The 22,933-nt window shown below is 41.4% G+C and overlaps 1 protein-coding gene across 1 annotated transcript; it reads right to left on the bottom strand.

Moving 5' to 3' along the window:
• Positions 1–538: 538 nt before the first annotated feature.
• Positions 539–4,088, bottom strand: LOC147895470 (BTB/POZ domain-containing protein At1g63850-like). Its single transcript, XM_087383883.1, has 2 exons — positions 2,684–4,088; positions 539–2,196 (listed from the first exon to the last, which is right to left on the bottom strand). Exons 1-2 carry the CDS (start codon positions 3,854–3,856, stop codon positions 1,228–1,230), a joined length of 2,142 nt encoding a protein of 713 aa, XP_087240009.1. The 5' UTR covers positions 3,857–4,088; the 3' UTR covers positions 539–1,227.
• Between the last annotated feature and the right edge of the window lie 18,845 nt (positions 4,089–22,933).

Genomic DNA, 22,933 nt, shown 5'->3' with positions numbered 1-22,933 from the left:
TATTAGAGAAATGTCACATCAATAGTCTCAACAGTAGGGAAAATAACACCATGAGGTCTTGAGCATGGGGTGCTATTTTCCTTGATCCCACTTTATTTCCCCCCTATTTCACCTCTATTTCCCTTGGTGCCTTTGCACAGCATAACAAAAATAGCTATTTCCCCTTTTTTCCCTCCATGACATAAGGCCCTAAACAAATTCTTCGAGCTCACAAGAAATGACATTTTCAGATGCCTACATTGGAAAACTTGAAAAAGAATTCAAACAAAATGTCACTTCGTGGAGTAAGGGCAACAACAATGCGCAGAGATCCGAAAGCTCTGCCCTTTTCCATTTATGAACCACTAAAAGCAAGTAGGGTCGGACGTGGAACCTTCAAAAAAACAGGACACAAAGTGCACAAGAAAAAAAAAGGCATGGATTGCAACACAAAAAGAAAAAATCATTAGAACTCAACATCCTTTAAAAACTTAACGAAACCCTTAAAGTGCTAGCAATTTCAAAGAAAGCATAATTGAGTCGTTTGAATGACCTCGATTCTGTTGATCATCCCAGGAAAATGTAGGATCTTCAAAATCGACACTTTTCCCAGCCATCACACCCACTCTGGTACACCCTGACTAAGGTCAATCAAGCAAAGTACGTCTGCATGAGAGCCTGCCAAATATACAGTATGCAGGATATTCATTTGCAGGATACATCTGCAAAGGTAGACAAACAAGTGCAGACTGCACATACCACAGATAATCCGACGACCCAATTTCCTATTGCTAATTTAACACATCAAATCTTTATGAGACATGAGAATGATGTACAGGCGAATCAAACCAAGTACACATGGAAAACCTTAGGCTAGAGAAAGTGACTGTGCAGGACACTAAGCTGAGTTTTGAGCACTCGGTGACTGAGTACAAGAATCGGGGATCTCAACTGTGGATCCATCACGCTTGAGTGAGTCCAACTCAGTCTAGGCTTGCATATCTCGGAGAAGAGGGGTATCAAGTGAAAGCATATCTGTAGACTGTCATCTCAGTACACGCTTGTGTACTGGGCGAGATTTCTTCAGAATCCAGGCAATGCACTGTTCTGAGTTTTACTCATCCCCTTGGCATTGGCTTATGCTTGAAAGCGGTGTCCAGTCCCGCATCAACTCGCTCAAATGACAATCCATCATCCTGCAAAACAGAAACAACTGTGTGTATGGAAGGCAAATGTCTTGGCCATTTGTCACGACATGCCCTCTGAATTTGGGTGATGGATCGACTGACTGGGTGATGGAAATGCCTCCAATTGAGGCCTCACAAACGTTCTCCTCCACCAGATCTCAAAGGCCCTTTGCAAATTCGGGCAATCGTCCCCGTTCTTTAAGAATCTATCGAACCAAGCAATCATGATGGTCTGCTGCTGCTTAAGAGGAAGAGTGAGAATCGTTTGGCTGATGCCTTCCTCTACAACTTTCCTATCCAGCCCTTTACAAGCTCTTTGCATCCACCCGAAATCATCGATTAGTGGCTGAAGCCAGTTGTGCAGTAGCATAAATCTGATCTCCTTTGGAGCCAAGACCTGGCCTCTACCAACAGCTATACACAACCTGGCAGTTAGGCGACTGACTTCATAGCGGCCAAACACGACTGGGATCTGCCCATGCAACGTCGCAAGTTCAGCTTGAAAAGCCCATATTCTGACGAAATCATCAGCAATTTGGCGATCGATCAAAATATCAACTAGCCAATTCAGATTATCTGCCTGGCGTGTTATTTGTGCTATTAGTATGCCCCGGTCTTCACTTAGTCTGCTCACTAAGTCAGGATTTGATGCCTGCATGAAGAGATGTAAGAGAGAATCAAGGCATCCATGACATGATTGGTATAGGCTGTCTTTGCTCAAATCAATGGGGTCCTTCCCATGAGAAGCATTCTCTCTAAGCATCCGTGAAACTAAGTTCTTCATCTCTCGTCTTGCTTTCTCATCGGTGCCCTTAGTCACCAGATGCAGAAGGCGAACCAAAATGTCTTCGGAGCCACTGGGATCCTCAGTTGATAGTCTTTTCAACACTTCTCCAGCACCAATACTCTCTAGTTGCAGCTGTGAGAGTAACAAAGTCACCTTCTCCTCGTCCTCTTCGGCCCATGGTACTGCTTCTAGATATTCAAGACAAGATAATACTCCTGCTTCAAAAACAATTGCAGCAGAGACCTGCAGAAATATATCAAATGATCAGTTCAGCGCTTCCTGGATAGATCTATTTTGGTTGATGAAGTACTAGACCGCAGAACTCAACAGCTGACGCTACAGATCAACTGCTGGGGTATAGAAAATGGATATTTGGATCGATCAGCAAGAGAACGACTGAAGTCTAATCTGCCGAGGTCATCATAACGAAAGTATAGGATCCAGACGCTCAAATGAAGGTTTCACTAACCAAATATGAACATTAATCGAAGTTTCCTAGAGCAGCAGTGCAGTTACTCTTAAGATTTAGAATGTAAAAGATCTTAGCCTCCCAGAATATCCTCCGAAAATCCATAAAATTCAAAGGGATCTCAAAGAACCAAATCCATAAAGGTTTATGCGCCACTAAGCGAGATATGATAAGAAAGCCGAGAAGCTATGAAAGGACTAGACACAGACTAGCGCGCAGAATTTTTGTGGAATTCTCATAGTATGATTGCAGAATTCGTACCTTAAGGATCCCGAGCACTCGAGATACGCTCTCTTTCAATAGCCTTCGCTTCAAGTCCCGGCAGTACATAAGCCTAAGGGTCTCCAAGTAAATCTCCATATCTTCGCAGTCTGAAATTTCCACGAGATGAGGAACTTGCTGCTGCTTAGACCACCGCTCGGATAGCTTCGCCGCAAAGAAGCGGCTGTGCGCTGCCAAAACTTGTCCGTGGACATTTATGGTGAAGCTAAAGCCCTCCTTATTGCTCAAGGTAAGCCTCACATCACTCGAGGTTGGATCGTTAAATTGACTTCCGGGACTTCCAGCTGATGAAATTCTATTTTGTATGGAGAGATGCTTGGCATTTCCCTGCGTTTGGAAATTTTGAGGGCCGGCCAATGCTTTATCCTGCATTTCCTGTTCGTGCACCATCATTTCGAACAGCGTTGGAGAGGACCTGGTCTTTTCGACGGGAGGAGAAGACTGACTGAGTAAACCTGCGCTGAAAAGAGAGTTGAACTTTGCATAATTTGGCGTAGAGCCAGAAACTGGAGAGGAAGAAATGTCGACGAGGGGAGACACTCTCCCTGGCGAGAGCCTGATCTTGAAAGGCGAGCTATTACCGGACTTGTCAAGGGTGCCCCCGCTGAGAAATCCCTGCTTGATGAGAGCAGCAATCTCGCCAGTCTTCAGCGCTTCTCCTGCAGCTTTGTTGAGCTCCCCAGACTTTTTCCGCTTCTCCACTTTGTGGTTGGGGGTGCCGTGCTGTTGATGCGTGTTCTCTGCAGAGCTAAGCTTCAGTACATTCTCTCCATTCCTGTATTTTTCCTTCTCCCAAGGTTTGAGCGCCTTCTCCTCCGCTGTGCCTGAGAGCTTGCGAAGCTCTTTGGCTTTGGGGTGATCTGGAGCAGCAGAAGCGGCGCGGCGAGAGGGAGTAGAAGGGGGAGAAGGCAAGGAGCGGCTGATGCAGCACCAAGTTCCTTCAGTGCTAACAGTTTCCACGACCTTACGAGGTCGGGGAGAAACGCCACCACCACCTCCTCCTGCTGCTGCTGCTGCGGCAGCGACGGTTTCTGTAGCTGAAGAATGACGCCGAGAGAGGAGGGGAGGAGGGACGGAAGGGGCCATGGGAGCAAGATCGAAGCAACGAAGCAAAAGAAGGGCAGAAACGGGCCGATGCAGCGTGATGCACATGAACCAGAGCTCCCAAGAGCAAACCAGTCAAGGAGAGAAAGGACGAGCAGATTGAAACAGAAGAGGAAGCTCTTTTTGCAGCTGCAAGAGCAGATTGACAGAGAAGAAGCAGCTCTTTTTTGCTGGTGCAAGACAAGATTGACAGAGAAAGAGAAGAAGAAGAAGACGAAGAGAAGCTCTGTTGGTGCCTGTGCAAAGAGCAGTTTGACAGAGAAGAAGTTGGGCTAGTCTGTTAAAGGGAGAGTCATGAATTATAACAGAAAAAGAATCCTCTGAACACATGTAATATGTATCATATGTGTGCTTTGCTTGCTTGTTGCTAAGTTTGGTAGTTAGCTTGTTTGAGAGCTTTTAGTAGTTCCTCTTGAGAATTGTGCAACCTCTCACCTTGCTACTCTTAGAGGCCATTTGCTACTCTTTTTACCGAGGTTTCACACCCGTCCGCTCGCAACGCAAATTGCCGGACGGCTTGAGCCCCCATCAAAATGCATGTTGGTCATTCAACACCTTCACACTCGTTCGCCCGCGAGAGAACAAATAACGTCGTGTAATCCCAATCACACCTGGGCATGCAAGAAATCTTGGGCGGCCTAGTTGCGATGCCCAAGAGAGCACCATCATGCAATTAATCAAATCCCGCACTCAAGAATCGAACCTTTATGTGACCCCACGTTTCAACCAACCAACCAAGCCTCATTTGGTGACTATTCCCTGCAACGTTTAATATATTAGCATAAATATCTGCCCTGTTGTGAAAACACTCCCGGACGGAGGAGTCTATTCAAGGCAGACATGGATATTGGGGGCTTCACCCATTCGCGGACGAGTGTGAACCCCCCCTTAGAGTGCATTCCCACTTTAAGCTTTTCGAGTCCCTCTTTACAAAGAGTGTTGTCCTCGCATTTCTCATTCTAATAGAGCATTCTCACACTCACAAAATGGCAACGCTATTTTCAACGATTGTCGATGTTTCACCAATTCCCATGCTTTGTTCCGTTAACAACGCTTGGAAAGGAGGAAGAAAAGAAATGGCCGTTAACATCAGAGAAAAAGGCAAAATTAAGCGTAAAATGAGGAAGCGTGAATTGAGGAGCCTATAATCGAGCTGTAAATACCTCCAACCCTTAATTGCTCACCTGCAAATGGCCGCATAGCTCGGAAATGGGGATGCAGATGTACACAGGGGAACAAGTTCACTAAACTTTTAGCATTTCTTCCTCCTGATTTTTCGTATCGACGTTGTGGAAGCACAGGAATGTGCTCTAATTCGATTGTAAGGGACTTCATGGAATTTGGCAAAGTTAGCCATGAATGTAGGAAAATAGAACATTGTGGAGCATTGCAGCCAATTGTTTGCTTTGATTAAACTCTGTTCATTGCCTCAAAGCTCGTCAATTAATTCCTTGAGAGCTGCATCGCCAACGTTGAGAGAGTCGTTCTCATGATTATGTCCACCTTTTCTACCTATTCCTTCATATCACATGGGAATGTCCTCTTAGGGCTTGTGCTGTGTACAATAGAGAAAGTTCTCAGTTGGTGCAACCTTGAATCCCAATGCCAAATAAAGCGCGTGAAACAAATGGTGGGTATTAAAAAATTAGACACGCCAAAGCGAGTGACAAAATTTGTGAGTGGCCATCTGTCCGCCTGCAATGGAGCCTCCGTGAGTGGCAAAGTCTATACGTAGAGCCAACTTTGGACTGTTGGAGGAGCACTACCAAAGCCAAATGGCAGCTTGTGACTAATTGGAGGAGAAATGGTGCTCCAATGCTAAAATCTTCACCCTCCAAAATCGAGGTGCCAGTTTGAGCCCCAAAGTGTCACTAGAATTGCTATGGTGAATTAACTATTCAAAAGTGTGAATAGAGTGAGTCATAGTGAGTGTTGCATTTTCTCTCCGTGTGCACTGATCTTTAGGGTGTTTACACGCCAAATCCATGCCCGTCCAAGCCTAAACAATATGGCTCATGACAGGCAAGGTTACTTAACACACTGCCATGGTGAATCTTGGGCATGTGGCAAAAGGTTATGGGTTCAAGCTCCTCCAGCTCAAAGTGCATTTGATGTTTTGAAGAAGAAACCCCCTTACCCAAGCTTTTAGGAGGGTCTTGGCTGCCCAAGTTTGGGCAAGCTACATGATTTTCGGGGCCAAGTACGCCTCCCCATGTGGCTAAACACCCCTGCATTTTTGGTTGGCATGCGGGCAAACCAACAATGTGTACCTTCCCCCTTGTATGCCACTATAGAGGAACGTATGCCGCTACATAGGAGTCGCAAAGTTCCTAGGTTCTCGCATAGAGAAATTGAAGTCCTAGGTGTAGGTCGTGGTGAAATTGGTGGGTTGACTGCTCCCACCATTTTTTTGGCAAAGCAGAGTGAATTGCTTGAAATTGGTAGGCCCCAATATGTGCTATATGATGTTGTGGTTGGATGCAAAAGCCATGAGCTGTCTATCTTCACACTTAACATCACCTCAATTCACAATGGTAACGGAGGATGCTCAAGCTCCAAATCCAATGGCTAATTATGTGGAAAAGGTGGTGGGAACAATGTGTCTTCAGTCCTCCCCAGTAACCCTTACTTTTCCCTAGACATGGGAATGCATTTTAATGGTTAAAGTACATTCCCACATTGCAAAGACGCATAACCTTTTAAATGCAGAGGGTAGAATATATGGTTTTCCCACCTTATTCTTTGAAAAATTTGCCCTAGCTTTGGGACTCAAATGTAGCTTGCTAAAGAGGGCATTTTTATGTCTAGGAAAAGTGAGGGCTATAGTTGTTGAAGACCTATCATCTTCTCTTTCACAAATGTGGCACTAAATCCAGAGCTTCAACACCTTCTGGTAACATTGAGAATTGAGCAATGTAAGCATAAAATAGGCAACTCATTGAATTAGGGTACCTCAACTTCTCTTTCAAAAAGATGCCATTCAAGACCTTCTGTTAACATGGCCAATTAAGCGTAAAAATAGGCAACCCATTGAATTAATGCTCCTGCATCCAATCGCAATAGAATATTGCATATATTGGTGATTGACAATTTTACGTAGCCTTCATTTTGCATCACTAACAAAATGGTAGGAACAATCAAAGGCCCAGCTTGCCACAACCTATGTCTATGATTGCCACAACCTATGTTTATGATTTTGTGCAAACATTTTGGCATGAGAGAACCTACTTTAACATTTCCATGTTAGGCGTGATCATTGGGAAACCATGAAAATAGGCAGTCTTGAGCCACTTGTTTCTTCCATGTTGCTTGCTACTAAGTCATTAATCGTCTCCATAACACGAGGGGTGTTGATTTATCACCTTAAATATCGAGAAGCTACTCTCCAAATCTCCTTCGTGAGAATATGCTATTCTTTTTAAATCTTGTTGTTGAGCATTCCAACACGGATTAGCAACTAGGCTTTGGCACCCCTTGTTTGTGTGTGTATCACTAGTACTAGTAGTTGTTGTGGTAGTCGCTGGTGTTAGTTGGTGTGGTAGTAGTAGTAGTTGTTGGTGGTGGTGGTGGTGGTGATGGTTCATCTTGTTATTGATTGACAGATTGATGCTGTTGTTAATCGTTTTTTCTTGGAATTTGCCGGAACGGTTTCCCGTTCTCATCACTTGTTTCAACCCTCCAAGAATGCCCACTTCCGCCACAACACTTTTGTTTGGGTCCGATAAATTCCGACCTCCAAAATCATACGACTTTTGAGACCTTAACTACTCGGGGCCCTCCTTGTTGAGCTATTTAAATTCGTCTCAGAATGTCACGTTCGGGATCAAGAGGCTGCTTTTGGCGTTTCCCACTTTGTTTGGAAATTGGGAGCTACGCTTCGTTGTCCGCAGAGATGCTGAGGTCGTATTTTTTGTTCTGGGCTGTCAACATTTTCAAATCTGTCTGTTTTCGTCTACAGTGAGTTTTGAATGCTTGAAATGAGCTTTTTAGATCTAATTGATTTGGACTTCAAAGTGTTTGCCGCTGTGCCAACTATTCTACTCTCCAGGTTCCACATTGTCAAAGCACCTGCCACCCGGTTCCCTTCCACTCCCCAATGCCCACAATTCTCGATGCCCGCTTCGTCTCCTACAGTCCTACTGCTCGCGGCTCCTCAAACCACTCCCAGGCCCTGAGTCCTTGCGTCTCTTCAAAGCACAACTCTCACCGTCGCGGCCCTTCACTCTTCAACGACACCGGCAGACAGTAGGCGAAGAGATCGGTATGCCTTTCGTTCCCTCCCTCGCCGGACTGCAACCACGGACTTCGCCTTTTTCCGTTCTTCCGACCCAGTTTTCAACACTTCGACTCTGTCGCCCTCTCGCCTCTGCGCGGTGGGTTATTGCATAATGAAGCGTCGCCTCTGATGGAAAAAATAGCTAACCAGAATGATTTGACGGAGAGAAGATCGAATGGTACCCGACAAAATCGCAGAGGTCCAGGTTCCGGAGACTGGCAGTACGATACTACGGGCCCCGGGGGCCGGGGCTGGTGCGCGAAGCTCATTGTTTTTTGAGACTTGATGAGGGGACGAGGTTAGTGCATAGGAGAAAGAGCCACGTCAGAATCGATCCACGCGTCATCCGACGTGGCCAGGACAGAATCTTCCCTTATCCAATAATAGGATCCGAATTATTTGAAAAGTCCTACATTAACCTCTTAATCGTAAATGTATATACGATTCGCGCTGCCCGCGGGCTCTCGTATGTATACGTATATATATTTTGGCGCCGTCTCGTCAGTGACCGGTCACGGCTAGCAGCCCGTTTACGTGCCAGCCGCCCATTAGCCCACTCTCCACGCGCGTTGCGTATATACGCGGTTTAAAACAAAAACCCAAAATTTGTTCTTTTTTTTTCAAAACATCATTTGAACTTTGAAACAAGGTGAATGATAATACATCATTCATAAGCCTGCCCAAAATCTAAAATACCAAAAGAGAAGGCAATTGGATTTGTAGCGCACCCACGGGAGAGAGAGAGAGAGAGAGAGAGAGAGAAACGTGGCTACAAATAGAAAGGCGTAGGTTTTAAAGGAATACAAATAACAAGTGGAACTTTAACCCAATCATAAAAATGGAAATGAAAACAAAACAATTCCGAATTTTCACTTTCACTAAACAACTCAAGTCATTACTATAGCCTAGCTACGGCAGGCCAAAAAGGATTGCCCTACATGCCCTTTCCAAATCTTAGGGAGGTTACACACTGGCACACACCCAAGCTAGGGGAGGAGCAGCCACCACTCCCGCCCATCAATCGCTTGTAGTTTGAGAATTGGACTTGAACCCACAACATCCAATCAACAAAATAGGCAATCACACATCATTGCAATGAATGTTCGTCCTTTTATTACCTCGCCCATCCCCTTTTCTCACAACAGTGTGTAACTGCCCTTACAGTCAGCAATGACTAGATTCAAACAGAGTTCTTACACCTAGCTTCAACAATGACTGGACTCAAACGCAAATAAGCCACATACATGGAACTCCTCCATGAAAGCACACCTCAAAAGACCAACCTTTAAAGATTACTTATTTAATATTTGTTTTTTTAAACGTTTGGACTCCTTGAACCACCAACAAGAAGAAGACACACAAAGAATGTCATCAACTTCTTGAAGCGCCAACAAGAAGGAGACACAAAGAATACCATGGAGGATAGGCATAAAGAAGAAGAAGGATTATTGATTTAAATTATTATTCTTTTAAAAGTTTCAACTCCTTGAAGCGCCAATAAGAAGGAGACACATAGAGAATACGATCGAGGACAATATATAGTGTACAAGGTAGCATTTTTATCATCCTCTCCTAGAAAAGGGAGAAACTTGCAAAGAAAGCAAATAAACCATCGCATTTTATAACGAAGTCCATGTTGAACTACACATGTATCACATAATGTGATACGTTCATGTAGACATTCAAACAATAAAATTTTAAAATGATTCTCATAACATGTGAAAATAAAGGTCGCTTTAGACATCAAAATTCAAGTGTTCAAAATGTGTAATTTGTGGCCTTTACAACTAAAGATAACGGCTAAGCAAAACCAAGCAGTCTTAGTAATTATAATCAATAAGAAACACAATCCAAATGCATATAGAAAATGATACATTTAAGTACTTCTACCTCTTAGCAAAGACTAACATAATTGTTGAGAAATATTTGGGCAACTCGTGTTTATTCACATGTTACAAGAGTACCCATGCTAAATTTAGCAATGTCCTTGGTAGTGATAACTACACGTGCGTCCACCCACTGTACACTCATCCTTTAGTAACATGGCCCAACCCAAGAATGACCAAAGGCAACCCCTTTGGCCCTACCCCAGTATAGCCTCATGCAAGTTCCCATGATTTCACTCGGTTGTCACTAAATTAGCAACAATAGTTTGCATGAATCAATTCAACACAACGAAAAATTCATGAAAATGTATGTACATGAAGTGGATTTGTATGCCTTCTTTTTCATATCTCAAGCTATGATCTTGATATTTGAAAATAGCACTAATTTTAGAGCATTCTTAATTGTTGAATTAAAAATAGCGAAGTTAGTAAGTGTGACTTACAACATTTAAGTGTGTGTGGTCTTGCATATGATAAATGCAATGTAAGAATAATTAGCTAATATCATGACTTGGATTTGAGTTAGGGGAGCCACATCCATTTGTATCCCTTTGAAAAAGTTGAAATCACGCATCAAATATCCTTATCCCCCATGATTCACCACCTTATCATCACAAAATAGCATAACAACATATTTACGTTTTGACTTATATTTTATGTTTCAAGTATAGATCCAAGGATATCTACCACGCAATTTGGAACCTTCTAGACTCAATTTTTTGCATTTGATTACATACACAAAGATCACCGCTCTATAATGTGGTGACTAAAGTCATGTAACATAGCTTGAATTTCCATTTTGTAAATCTCCTTTTTTGGTTTTTGCATAAGCTATAATCATGCGCGCAATGCTTCATTCCTTAATAGTCTTTCTATATTTTGTCTTTTTAAATTTGGTTGTATATGATAGCAATGATTTATGCATAGTAAGACTAAACAATCAAGATACTCATAGAGTGTCCAAGTTGTCAAAGGAGATTCCTAAGATTTTAGATCACGCTAGGTATCCCACTCTGTGAGATTCTCAATAGAGGATCCGCTTTTTTAGGAAGCTTTTACTAAAAGTTCTACAATATACCATGTGAAGTGTGCCAGTTCTTCACCCTTTTAAGTAATTCAATATAAAGAAAGCTCTAATTTTAGTAGAAAGCTACTACCTAATATTTAAACCTTTTCTCTTAGTAACAATTATGTTAAAATGGTTTCTCTACTAACCGCATCCCCACATGAAGTAGTAAGTTCATTCCTTTTAAAATGGTTCAAAATTGTCCTTTGTCGAAAGAGGGACATTGGGCCTTAAATAAATAAGTTGATGTTCGTATTTGGAACTTATGATGGAGCGTCATATTCCTCAAGCCACAAGGATATTCTCAATTAGCTTGCATCAAGCTCGCATCAATGTTTTTTTCAACAACATTTAGAGAACGTCCTTGTGAAAAGGATCTATAGAATTTTCAATGACTTTGCAAACTTATACGAAAAGATCCTCAATGCATGTGAAAAAAAGACAAAATGTGATTATATAAATTTGATCCAAGTTGACTAATTAAATCAAGATGTGACCTAATAACTAGAATTCTAGAAAAGAATAAACATTTCAAAGATTAGGATTCTTTTCCATCTTTAAAAACCACACCATATAGCCTGACAATCATAAATGCTAAGGAAAGTATTTGAATTCCCCCATGACAATCATGTAGACTATTACTTGTTGAAATGTATATAAAACATTTGAATGCCTAATAAGTTGGTGATATCATTGGTCTAACCTACACTTTTATAAACTCCCTTAACCAGTTTTATTTGTTATTACATGAAAATCAATTAAGGCTATTGTGTATGATCATGATTGTCTTAGGATGTAACGAAAGGGCACATAATGGGCATACATAATGATGTTCCAAATTTCATTTTATTACCCCTTTACCTTGTTAAGAATGCCAAAAATATGTGTCATTAAAAACAAACAATCATATACACACGTGTGCACAAGCTCACATGTGTGTACGTACGTGCGTGCAACAAATGTACGTAGATACTTGCGTGTGTTGCACGTGTGTGTGTAGTTATGTATACATGTATGTACGTATGTATGATGTATGTGTGTGTGCATGCAATTCGAAGGTGAGGGCAAACTCGTCCATCATGAAGGCTAGCACTTCAAGGAAGAACTTATGCTATAGAAAAGATGGTGGGGATCCACATCATGAATAATGCAAGGACTAAAGAGGCTACCAGCAAACATGGTGCTCCAAGGGCTAAAACTTCAATTCCAAAGACAACTCAATTTCTCTCCTTTGAATGATGCAAGAAAAGGATGTGAAATACGAGATTATTGAGGTATAAGGTTAGCCAACTTATGAACATGATGAAAGTAGGGGAGAGAGGAGTGAATACGATATGTAACTATACACTAAATGTATTGTGAACACGATGAAGGATATATACATCTTTACCCCTTAGAATTAAGATTAGGGATTTCCCTATACCATACAATTAAGCCATACTAAGATTAGGGATTTCCCTATACCATACAAGCAAGTGTATGGCTCTTGACCAAACTTGGTGGAACTCTTGGTCCTATTTTAAGGGACCCAAGAAAGTCATTTCGTATAGACTGAAATACAAGGTACCTAAACTTTGTATAGCTATAGTCTCATCAGTACGTGTGGTCTCTCTCTCTCTTCTCTCTCTTCTCCATGCTCAAGTCTTCATAGTTCCCTCTTGTGCAAGTAGCTTCCATAGTTCTCCTCATTCTCTCACTCCCTCTCTCTAGTGAGCTCATAGATCTTGAAATCTTAACATGGTATCAAAGCTTAGGATAGAGTAGTTCAAGATTAAGATTCAGATGCTTGCTCGTAAGACTGATTGAACACTTGATAGGATTGAGTGACGAAGAAATCCATGTCCATGCAAGCTCAAAATTTCTACCTGATCAAATGGTATCCTGAATACTTGACCTTATTTACATGAGCTATAGCCCGGTCATGATCGAATGGAACGATCAGATGTTAAAGTGATACTATATCAATTTATCCATCGAGCATTTGGAGATCTAGTAGGACAATGGAAATTATACGCAAAGGTGAGCAATGTAGCCTTGCCTGTCAATGGAGAGGACAAGCTTGCACTCTGGACAACTGAATGGAAGGCGTTGCAGATATCTTTTTTATAAAAAACCAAAAGGAGTGTTGAATAAATTGATGTTTAGGGGACACACTTATGGACATGGTCATGTGGTGTGTGTGTGCCAGTGTGCTAATGCTTGTGTAGGACATGGTGTGAGTGCTAGTAAACACCATGGTAGGTATGTCAGGTGACTCATCAGTTAGGTGTCACCCATCTAGGTGTGATTGAGATAAGTTAGGGACTTGGTGGCCAGTTTGATGGAGAACTTAGGGGTGTTATTGATGGAGACAATTAGGGAGATAATCATGGATCTGGAGCCACCTACTCATGGGCATTCCACTATATGTAACTCTACTCATGAATGAAATGATACTTGCCATTGCCCTCATGTTCTTGCTTGATCTTGCTCATACTCAAATTCTAACATGGTATCAAAGCAATTCTATCCTCCTTGAGCTGCTTGAGTCCATGCCATTCTCCTTGTGCTCTTCTCCCTCCGTACTCTTGTCATCCATAGCTTCGGGTGCTTACTAGCTCATCTCGTCTTTGCTCCATGGGATGAGTAAAGGAAGTCAATTCTTATAATGGATGATGGTTTGATTTCTACTGTTGCTTCTTTCATGCATCCACGCTACCTCTACTCACCGTCGCCTTCAAGAGCTTGATTGAAGAGTTTCCTACGATCCAACACTGAAGAACACTCAAAAGATACTTAACATTGATGGCTAATCATCCATGAGCTCCTATTGCTCTCCAACTATTCGTTCCATTCATCTCATGGATCTGCACACATTTTTGGATCTACCCGCTTGAAATCTTGATAGTACCGTCTCATCACAGTCCATCTTGTAGGCGAACCTTGAAGGGAGCTTCCTAAACAATTTGTTCAGTTGCATGACCTTCATCGTCACTTAGCTGCCATTTGATGCATCTACCTATGTGAAACTGAGTGACTATGCTAATGCATAATGTTGATGGCGTCGACCATGATTTCTCTACAAGCTTTATGTATATTTTTTGAGTCGTAGACATCTATTGGTTATTATTATTCTGACGCAAGAGTACACACGAAATAAAATGGCTTCTTTGATTTATCCTACTTCGGAGCCTAGCATACACTAGCTTCTTCTCATATTAGTGACCGGTTGGAATCACTACAAGCTGCTTCCGTTTGGACCCTACGTACCTCTTAGTAACAACACTACCAGTTGCTTCAAGGGGATCCCTAATCAGAAATCCATTGGCACATTTCTTCATGTATGATTTTATGTAGTATCACGTTCCTTCACAATATTATTAGTAGTCATTTTGATGCTACAATGAAGCTTCGCTTCCTTCAATCTGCAGTGTCCTGATTAATTCGAGCTTTGTTGGGCAGTAGTGGATCTTGTTTCCTAAGCATTTACCACAGCTTTTGTATCAACTAAGATTGTCTACAAGAATGGCATGATTGTGTGTGTGATAGCATCAATATAAATTGTGTAGATTGGTTGCTGCCTATATTTTTGTTTGAGCGATAGATTATCTACAAGATCTAGCTCTAGCCAAGTGATTTTACTTCCTTGCTCAAGATTGAAGCCTCCCTTATGTGAACATTTGGGGCTTTTGTAAGAATTGCAGACATTTTGCTATAGTAAGTGAAACTGATAGCTTTAAGGCCCTCTACTCTAACATTGGTGACTTCCCAGTTGGACATTTTGAGAGTCATGGGCTAATTGCCCTTGGTAGCTGCTCCCATGGACTTCACCAACATCTTTTGGGGCATTTTTGCCATGAGCTTCATCGACATATCATTGATAGGGAGGATGTGCACACTTATGTGCATGCAGCTACTCAGGGAACATCTCTCATCTCGAGAAATTTACATTCATTATGTATTCATTTATATGTTTGAGAGTCAATAAGGTGCTCTGCCATGGACAGTCCATCCTAAAATGATATGTTATTTCCATTTTAGTTAGTCGTGTTTGCCTGCTTTGAGTCATATGTCCTATGGTGATACCCAAAGATACATATCCCAGGTGGACTCTCTTGTTATAAACTGAGGTAAACAGATTTGGAGTGAGGCCATGGTGGAGCTAGGGCGTCCACATGTGCCTACTACCAATGCAACTGGAGTGAGAAAAGAAGGGCTACTGCCAGGGTAGAAGGTCATCAATTTAAGGGGGCGTGTTGGATAAATTGATGTTTAGGGGACACACTTATGGACATGGTCATGTGGTGTGTGTGTGCTAGTGTGCTAGTGCTTGTGTAGGACATGGTGTGAGTGCTAGTAAGCACCATGGTATAGGTGTCAGGTGACTCATCAGTTAGGTGTCACCCATCTAGGTGTGATTGAGATAAGTTAGGGACTTGGTGGCCAGTTTGATGGACTTGGGGGTGTTACTGATGGAGACAATCAGGGAGATAATCATGGATCTGAGCCACCTACTCAGGGGCATTCCACTATATGTAACTCTACTCATGAATGAAATGATACTTGCCATTGCCCTCATTTTCTTGCTTGCTCTTGCTCATACTCAAATTCTAACAAGGAGAAAGGGTCTATCAAAAAGGCAACAGCCAGTGTCTCGTGCCCAAGTCCATATGACCTAGATGGCTAGTGGTCTAGAAGAAAATGCAGACCCAGGCCAACAAGCTGAAGGGAGAGCACAGGATAGAACTATGTACTAACTTTGTCGACATGTGCTCCCACACAGTACACTTTCCATTGCAAGTGTTGACGTTGCATGAATCGGTGGGCAAGGGAGGAGAAGGGAAGGTATTTAGGATACAGGTTGTGGGTGTCTCAAGTCTTAGGCCAACATCGTGGTATGCTGACAAGAGGAGTAATAGAGATGATGCCCATGCTCATCTGGCACCAAAGAATGAGCTAGCGATGACAGTTGTCCATAGACTTGTCTGTCGAGTATTGGGGTACTCACACACGTGAGCTTTGGGTCGCATCACTCTGTTTTTCAATGGTGGAAGTGTGCACAATATGCTGATGTGTCTGCCATAGCGTTGCGGGACATATGTGAGATGGGTTAAGATCACACATCCCAAAGAAGATTTCGCTTTGACTGGAACTCTCCACTCACTAGGTTGCGAGCAAGGTTGTTCTATCATCATGGATTGTCCATTGCTGCTGCTGTTGCCAGTGATTTGAAAGCAGTTCACAAATAAAGATATGCGCACTTCGACTTGCATGCAACCAACTACATGCTAGACTTCACAACGGATGACATGTATGTCCGAGTTGGGATTATTGATTGGGGAAGAAGCCTCAAAAGTTGATATCTGCAAGACCCAGCTTATGCTCCTCCTAGGGCATTTCCATGGTTAGCATTGTAACTAGGCATTGTGAAACCCGGGCGAGCTTTAGTGACAGAGGCCATGGATTTTTTTCAATGTGGGCTTTGCACTATGCTCAACGGGTATCCCGTGCGACAACTAGCTTCAAACACATCTTGTTGTGCCTTCTCGATATGTTGTGCTTTGAAGGAAGCTTCCAAGGAGCTGCACATGTAAACGGGCATTCAAACGAGGCACATTAGTGCATTGTCCTCTTTCCATATGCATGTTCAAGCAACTTATCGATTGTGCAATGGATTCTGCGCCACTACTATGTGCAGTTGCACTTTGTGAGCAACTTTCCATAGTCATCGATTGATCGTCCGGGGTTTCAAGACCCATGGTTCTTTCTTCAATTACAAGTTGGGACTGGTGGCGTGCGACTATTTCATCAACAATCGTGTCTGCACTTGCGGCTATCTGACCACCCAAAACGGCTACCACCATTTCCACTCATGGACTGCACTTTCCAATCTAACTTTGAGGGTCGCCTAGGAAATGTTTGCGCATACGAGTTTTTGAACCCGTGTACTCTTTGTGGCAGTTATGAGCGTAACATAGTCTCGCGGGCTTTTGCAGGGTTTCGGCCTCATTTCTCTAGAGCCATGCTCACGTACTCTGTATGCACATACTAATAGATCAATAATGTGCAAAAGTTTCAGAAGCAAAAATGTCAATTGCCATGTATCAAAGCATTTCTCCAGTCTTGAACAAATTTATTTTTCGAATATGTGTTGCATGCAACAATCATTTCACTCTCTTATTCTGCCAACGTTTAGTCTGTGCGCTAGACCTCAAGATGGAGCAACCATCCAATCATCTTGCCCCCTCCTGACATAATTGGATGGTTATAGATGTGGTAATCTGCCTAGGGACCTAGGCGTGGGATGGCAAATTGCCTTTTCTCACATCTCGCTCTTTCTCGAGCAAGCACCTATTTGCACTATGATCTTTTGTGACATCATGCTCTATATGCAAAAGTCGATATTTCACATGCTAGTGCAGTAGCTAGCACTGCTTACATGCATGTGGTGGCTCTTTCTCTCACACCTTCTACTTCTCAATCGCAACCATTTGACACAATTATTCAAAGGATTTAAATGCATTCATGCATGCCACAAGTAGTCTAAAACATCTGGACTCAAATAAATGCGTAAGGAACTAGCAATTGATCGATTAAGAACATCCATGATCCAAATCAATGTCAAATTCCATTAGAATAGTTTCACATAGTAAATGTTCACTCATTTACATCTTCAGCTTGTACATGGGTGACTCTACTTTCTGCATGGTTAATGCCTTGCAGGATGCTAGCAACGGATTCTACACTTGGTCCCTCACATCTCTTTATTAGTTTTTCTTCATTGCCAATCAAATGTTTTCTTATTCTCATGGCCGATCCTGTAAAGACTTGGTTGCAAAAGTTGCACTTCCACTTTTGACGCCCTAACATTGTAACAAAATCCTGTGGTTTTGCAACACTTTGGCCTCTTTCTTGAGTCTCGTTTGGCAGTTGATATTGGCCTACCCTATCTTCTTTGTCCACCATGGTTGCTGCACATGTAAAATAGAAAAACCATCTCAATTCAATAATATGTTTTCAGCAACTTAAGACAATGTCACTAACATGTCATTGAAATGTAAGTTTGCTAGACCTCAAGAGAGAGCAACCATCCAATCATCGTGCTCCCTCCTGACATAAATGGATGGTTATAGACGTGGTAATCTGCCTGTAGAAATAGGCATGGGATGGAAAGTTGCCTTTTCCCATGTCCCGCTCTTTCTTGAGTAAGCATCTATCTGCACTATGATCATTTGCAACATCATGCTCTGTCTGCAAATGTCGGTATTTCACACACACTAGTGTAGTAGCCAGCAATACCTATATGTACACTTATCAAGATCCTTTGTTTGAATCTATGAAGTGAAGGGTTCTACCTACGTTAGACATATCTAACGTAAGTTTAGACATACATTTCATACCTATATAAGATCAACTAATTGTTCTGAGATAAGATAGTATTAATCTCTGCACATAAATGTATAGTATAGAATGCCACAAATTTCTTCTTACAAGCAAACTAGTATAGTCTATAACGATCTCTAGCGTGTAATTTGCAGGTTGATACAAGCTGGCAATTGCGAGCTACACATCTGGCTAGACTTTCAACGAGTTGTTATCAACTGGCAAATGCGAGCCACAACCAGCGAAAGCCAAGTATTTTCCTCTTCCTATTACCTAATAAGTACATATAAACTATAATATATCATTTTCAATTTCACATCCATGTGCAAGTAGTTACCAATCGGCATATGTGGACCACCCACTAGCACATGGTTTAAATGTATTTTGTATCCATATGCGAGTAGTTACAAGTCGGCATGCTATATAGCTAGTAACATACAAAAAACCGTGAGATTTCACTGAATTTTAAAAGCTAATGTCTACGAAAAAACTTTCTTTCTTATATTTTTGTGAAAATAACTTCAAATATATTTAAAAAAACATTCTTTAAAAGATAATCCTTTCAAATTACAAACGATAAACCATTAACTGAGAGCTACACATTTATCTATTTTGCATCCTAGTGCGGGTAGATATCAGCTGGCCTAAGTGAGCCCACCACCGACACTGGACACTTTTTGAAAGGATATAAAAACTCACAAATTAGTTTGGAAGCTTTCTTTATCCCTTTTCCTTGTTCTTTTTTGTTTTTTTCGAGACTTCAAGTAGAGCTAGATTCTCAAGAATGTAAACAATACAAGGTCGATGGAAAGTATATATAAGAAATTGCATTGCGCGGTATGTATCAAAAACCCGCGTGGTACATGAAGGCAACTGTGCGGTACATACATTACCGCATGGTATAGGTAAACACCGAGTGGTATACATGTCCTTGTACCGCATGGTAAGTGGTTTTACGGCACGATAACTGGTTGCAGCCAGTCTTGATAAAAAAATGTGATGGGGCCAGTTTAAATCACTCCAAGGGGGGTCAAAAAACTTTTAAAACGTTTTAATTTGTCGATTTAAAACACCCATTTTAATTCCCTCACAAATCCCTACTCCTTTGATAAGGCCTTTTTGACTATTACGGCATACATATATACATTTTGGATGCTTTGATTCAATCTCATATGTATGTAGACTATTATTTTAGTTTAGATTATAAATAGCTATTAGGAGTTTGATGTTTGGTGGTCTAGTGCTCAATTTAAATGTTTTTTTTTTCACAACAATTATATTTTGTGTTTTTGTATGTACAATTTAATTCTCATCGTCATTGTAGCATAGCAATTCGAGTGCATACGTAATGATTGTTGTGTAGATTAGATCATTGCTTCCCCTTTCACCACCCTGATAAAGAAAGAGAGAACCTAGGTGGCATCTGACATGTTTTGGGATTGAGTGATGAGTAGATTAGAGCTATTTTGCCAGACGAAATGTCTGAGCAAACATTTATAGAATTTTATATAGCCTAAACAAGGCATAGAGAAAAGAAGTCCATAGTGAAAGAGACTGGGAAAACCTTCTTACCTCAAGTGTTGGGTGATGTAAATGTACAATTGGAATTGATAAACCAAACTACACCTTTTTCCTAGTTAGTCGAGGAAAAGAGAAGTTAGATAGGTGGACTATGGAAAAGAAAAGTTAGATAGGTGGATTGTGGAATGGAAAGAATCCCACACGTCTATTCATTTAAAAAAATAGAAGGAGAGAGGGGTACTAGGAAGAGCATTAACTATCACGATGGTCCATTAATACCCAAATGGCTAGTGGGTCTGGGCAAGTGCTAACCATGTAGACCTTGCAGGCAAGGCACATATAGAACTATGTACTAGGTTTATCGAAATGTGTTCTTTCATTATTCACTTTTCATTGGCAACATTGACACTATGAATTGGTGAAGATTGAGGGTGTGTCAAGTTTTAGACCAACTGTGTCTTCTACTGGTAAAAAATCTAAATACGATACTGCATGTGTGTATGCATCGCGAAAGACAGCCTTGGCTAAAAAAATGTGATGCATAAAGCCCTTTGTAGAGCCATAAGTTCTACAATGACAAGGAGCTCAGGCTAACTAGTCCCTTCTTCAATGGAGGTAGTATCCATGACATGTTCATATGTCTACTTGAGCGGGGTTTCAGACACAGATTTAAATGTGTGCAACTATACGTTATATTTCATGGTGGACAGTAGATCAGTGCAGATGGAAATTATTGACTAGGGGAAGAGTCTACGCTAGACTGAGAGCAAGTACGAGTAGGATGAGGCACTTGCTTTTCCAGTAAGATTTTCCTTGGTTTGTGCAGGAGTCATATGCAAGGAAAGGTGTACAAACCCAACAACAAGGTGCATGATAAAAAATGTTAGATTGCTATGTTGTGGGTTGGTTGTTTGACAAAGTGGCACACTTCCTCATGCACTGCGAAGAGGACTTGGAGGACAACCATCTCCATCGATTGCCAACTAGCGCTAATATTGAGATAGTCTTCCACCTTTGCAACAAGTATAACCCACAGTGTATGCCTTGTTGTTGTGTCAACATCTATGCCAATAGCTCCCCTCAAGATGGAGGCCACTCTCTTAGCCTTGCCCTTTACACATGTTGATTGTGCCTCAGTCATCGCCCAAGAATTACCATAGCATTCTTGCACCTAATCCTTTATAATCTTCATGGCAGATGTTTAGTCCTCATTTTTTTCGAGACTCCACAAAACACTAGGAATCTTGACCACATGAAGTGTACGACCACGATGACTAAATTATATAGTTTATAATCATCGCATGGTAAAATCAAGCATTGCGTGGTATCATTAGTAGTACCCCTCATGGTGTATAGCATCCCCATGCAGTGAGTTTCAACGTCACGTGGTGTTTTGGAACTTCACTACAAGATGTGCCAACTCATCACGTGTAATTGTCTATAGCCGGCCTTCGTGAAAAATTGTAATTGATTAAATAGCATTTTAGACGTCTCAAAGTGCCATTTTGAAATGAGCAAGTCAATACCATTGCAAATCCATAGTTGTTTGGATTTTTATTGTTTTGGATGGTAGTAATGGTTAGATTTTTCATTGTTTAGACTAGTTCGAGTGCTTATATAATGATTGCTTAAGCTTCATATCATTGTCCCCCTGTCCATCATGGCAACAACTTTTGATTTGCTTGAAAGCATAGTGAATTCACAAGCAATTGGGTGGAAGGAAAGGTGCATCATGTATGAGCTGTGCATATGCTAGGTTTTGTACCTATTGTGTAATATGATGGCAAGTAAAAAAGAGGTGAAGGCATGCAAAGTCACGCTTCATAAAAAATTGAGCTAACAATAACTATGATGCAAATTGGTTGTCAGAGCAATAAGATTTACACATGAAATGGAGATATGTGTTGTAAGTTTGTATTATTATGCACACGTCTCTTGCTCACTCCTTTAGTTTCACCTAAATAAATAGCATCTCATCAATGGAAGAGTCTCACATGGATTGGAGGTCTCGTGTCAACAAGTCTTTAGAAAGAGACTATTTTACACACCCAGACTTGAATGCTTGTAAATACATTCTTGGTTTCATGATTGATGGGTGAATATATGCGGGTAGGGATTATCGACCGGCTAGAAAAAGTCTTTACATTGAACAGAGAGTTGATGAATGATGAAAAATCTTATGGATGCTTCCTCGAATAGATTTTGGAAAATAGCTTTATCAAACAAAAGCATATCCATAAGCATGGAGTCCCTGGCTAGCACATTTATACTGCTATGCGATGAACTATCTAGTTGCTTTTCAAGTCGTATTTGCTATAGAGCCTTACATAGTAGCACTACTAGATAGATGTTTAAAAAGGAATTCTCTCGAGCATGGTAGCATAGAAAAAATATTGTTCAAGCTACACACTCATTAAACTATTGAGGTTGACGTAATGCAACACATGAAAGAGATGAAGGAGTGCTTTTTTTGAGAGCTTAAATTGAAAAATTTTCATTTTTAATGTTCAAAAGTTGTACACTTGAGTTTCGAGGTTTTATGTAACCACTATTGCTCATAATTATGATTGATTTTTTATAATTACTTTATGCATGTGTGGCTTACAGTTTTTCCCACACTTGCTTTAGGTTCTTTTCTGTAGCAAAATCTCCATGGCTGCATCTTCACAACCATCTATGCAAGCTATATATGAGGCACAAGATCAAGGTAGCCATGCCAAAAGAGCCATGACTTTTTTGGAGGATGTGGCCGATGCTACCTTGTGTCCAAGTCGAAAGGCGGAGGCAAAAGCTATCGCACAAGCTAGTCTCTATCATGACCCTCAAGGTTGGAAGTGGGAAAGGATCAATGAGCTAGAATGGAATGAAACTCTTATGCTGTTTGGGTTATGTACTGCATTTGAGTTTCTCTGATTTTGAATTTTGTGAGCATTGTCTCTATGGGAAGCAGACTAAATCAGCCCATAAAAGAAGGGGAAAGAAAGAGTTTGAAAAGCTTGATTTGGTGCATTTAA

The sequence above is a fragment of the Dipteris shenzhenensis genome, chromosome 13, assembly GCF_047967505.1.
Source record: "Dipteris shenzhenensis isolate YYH24624 ecotype China chromosome 13, Dip_SZ_1.0, whole genome shotgun sequence".
NCBI classification, from domain to species: Eukaryota; Viridiplantae; Streptophyta; class Polypodiopsida; order Gleicheniales; family Dipteridaceae; genus Dipteris; species Dipteris shenzhenensis.
Note: the sequence above shows the minus strand (reverse complement) of the source record. Positions and strands in the feature narration are given on the sequence as shown.

What these genes read in the sequence shown, in the direction of transcription:
- LOC147895470 (XM_087383883.1), bottom strand. Translation starts at nt 3,856, where the DNA reads ATGTGCATCACGCTGCATCGGCCCGTTTCTGCCCTTCTTTTGCTTCGT. An exon ending in GAGTGCTCGGGATCCTTAAG is followed by an intron (nt 2,197 to 2,683) that starts GTACGAATTCTG and finishes ATATTTCTGCAG; the next exon opens with GTCTCTGCTGCAATTGTTTT.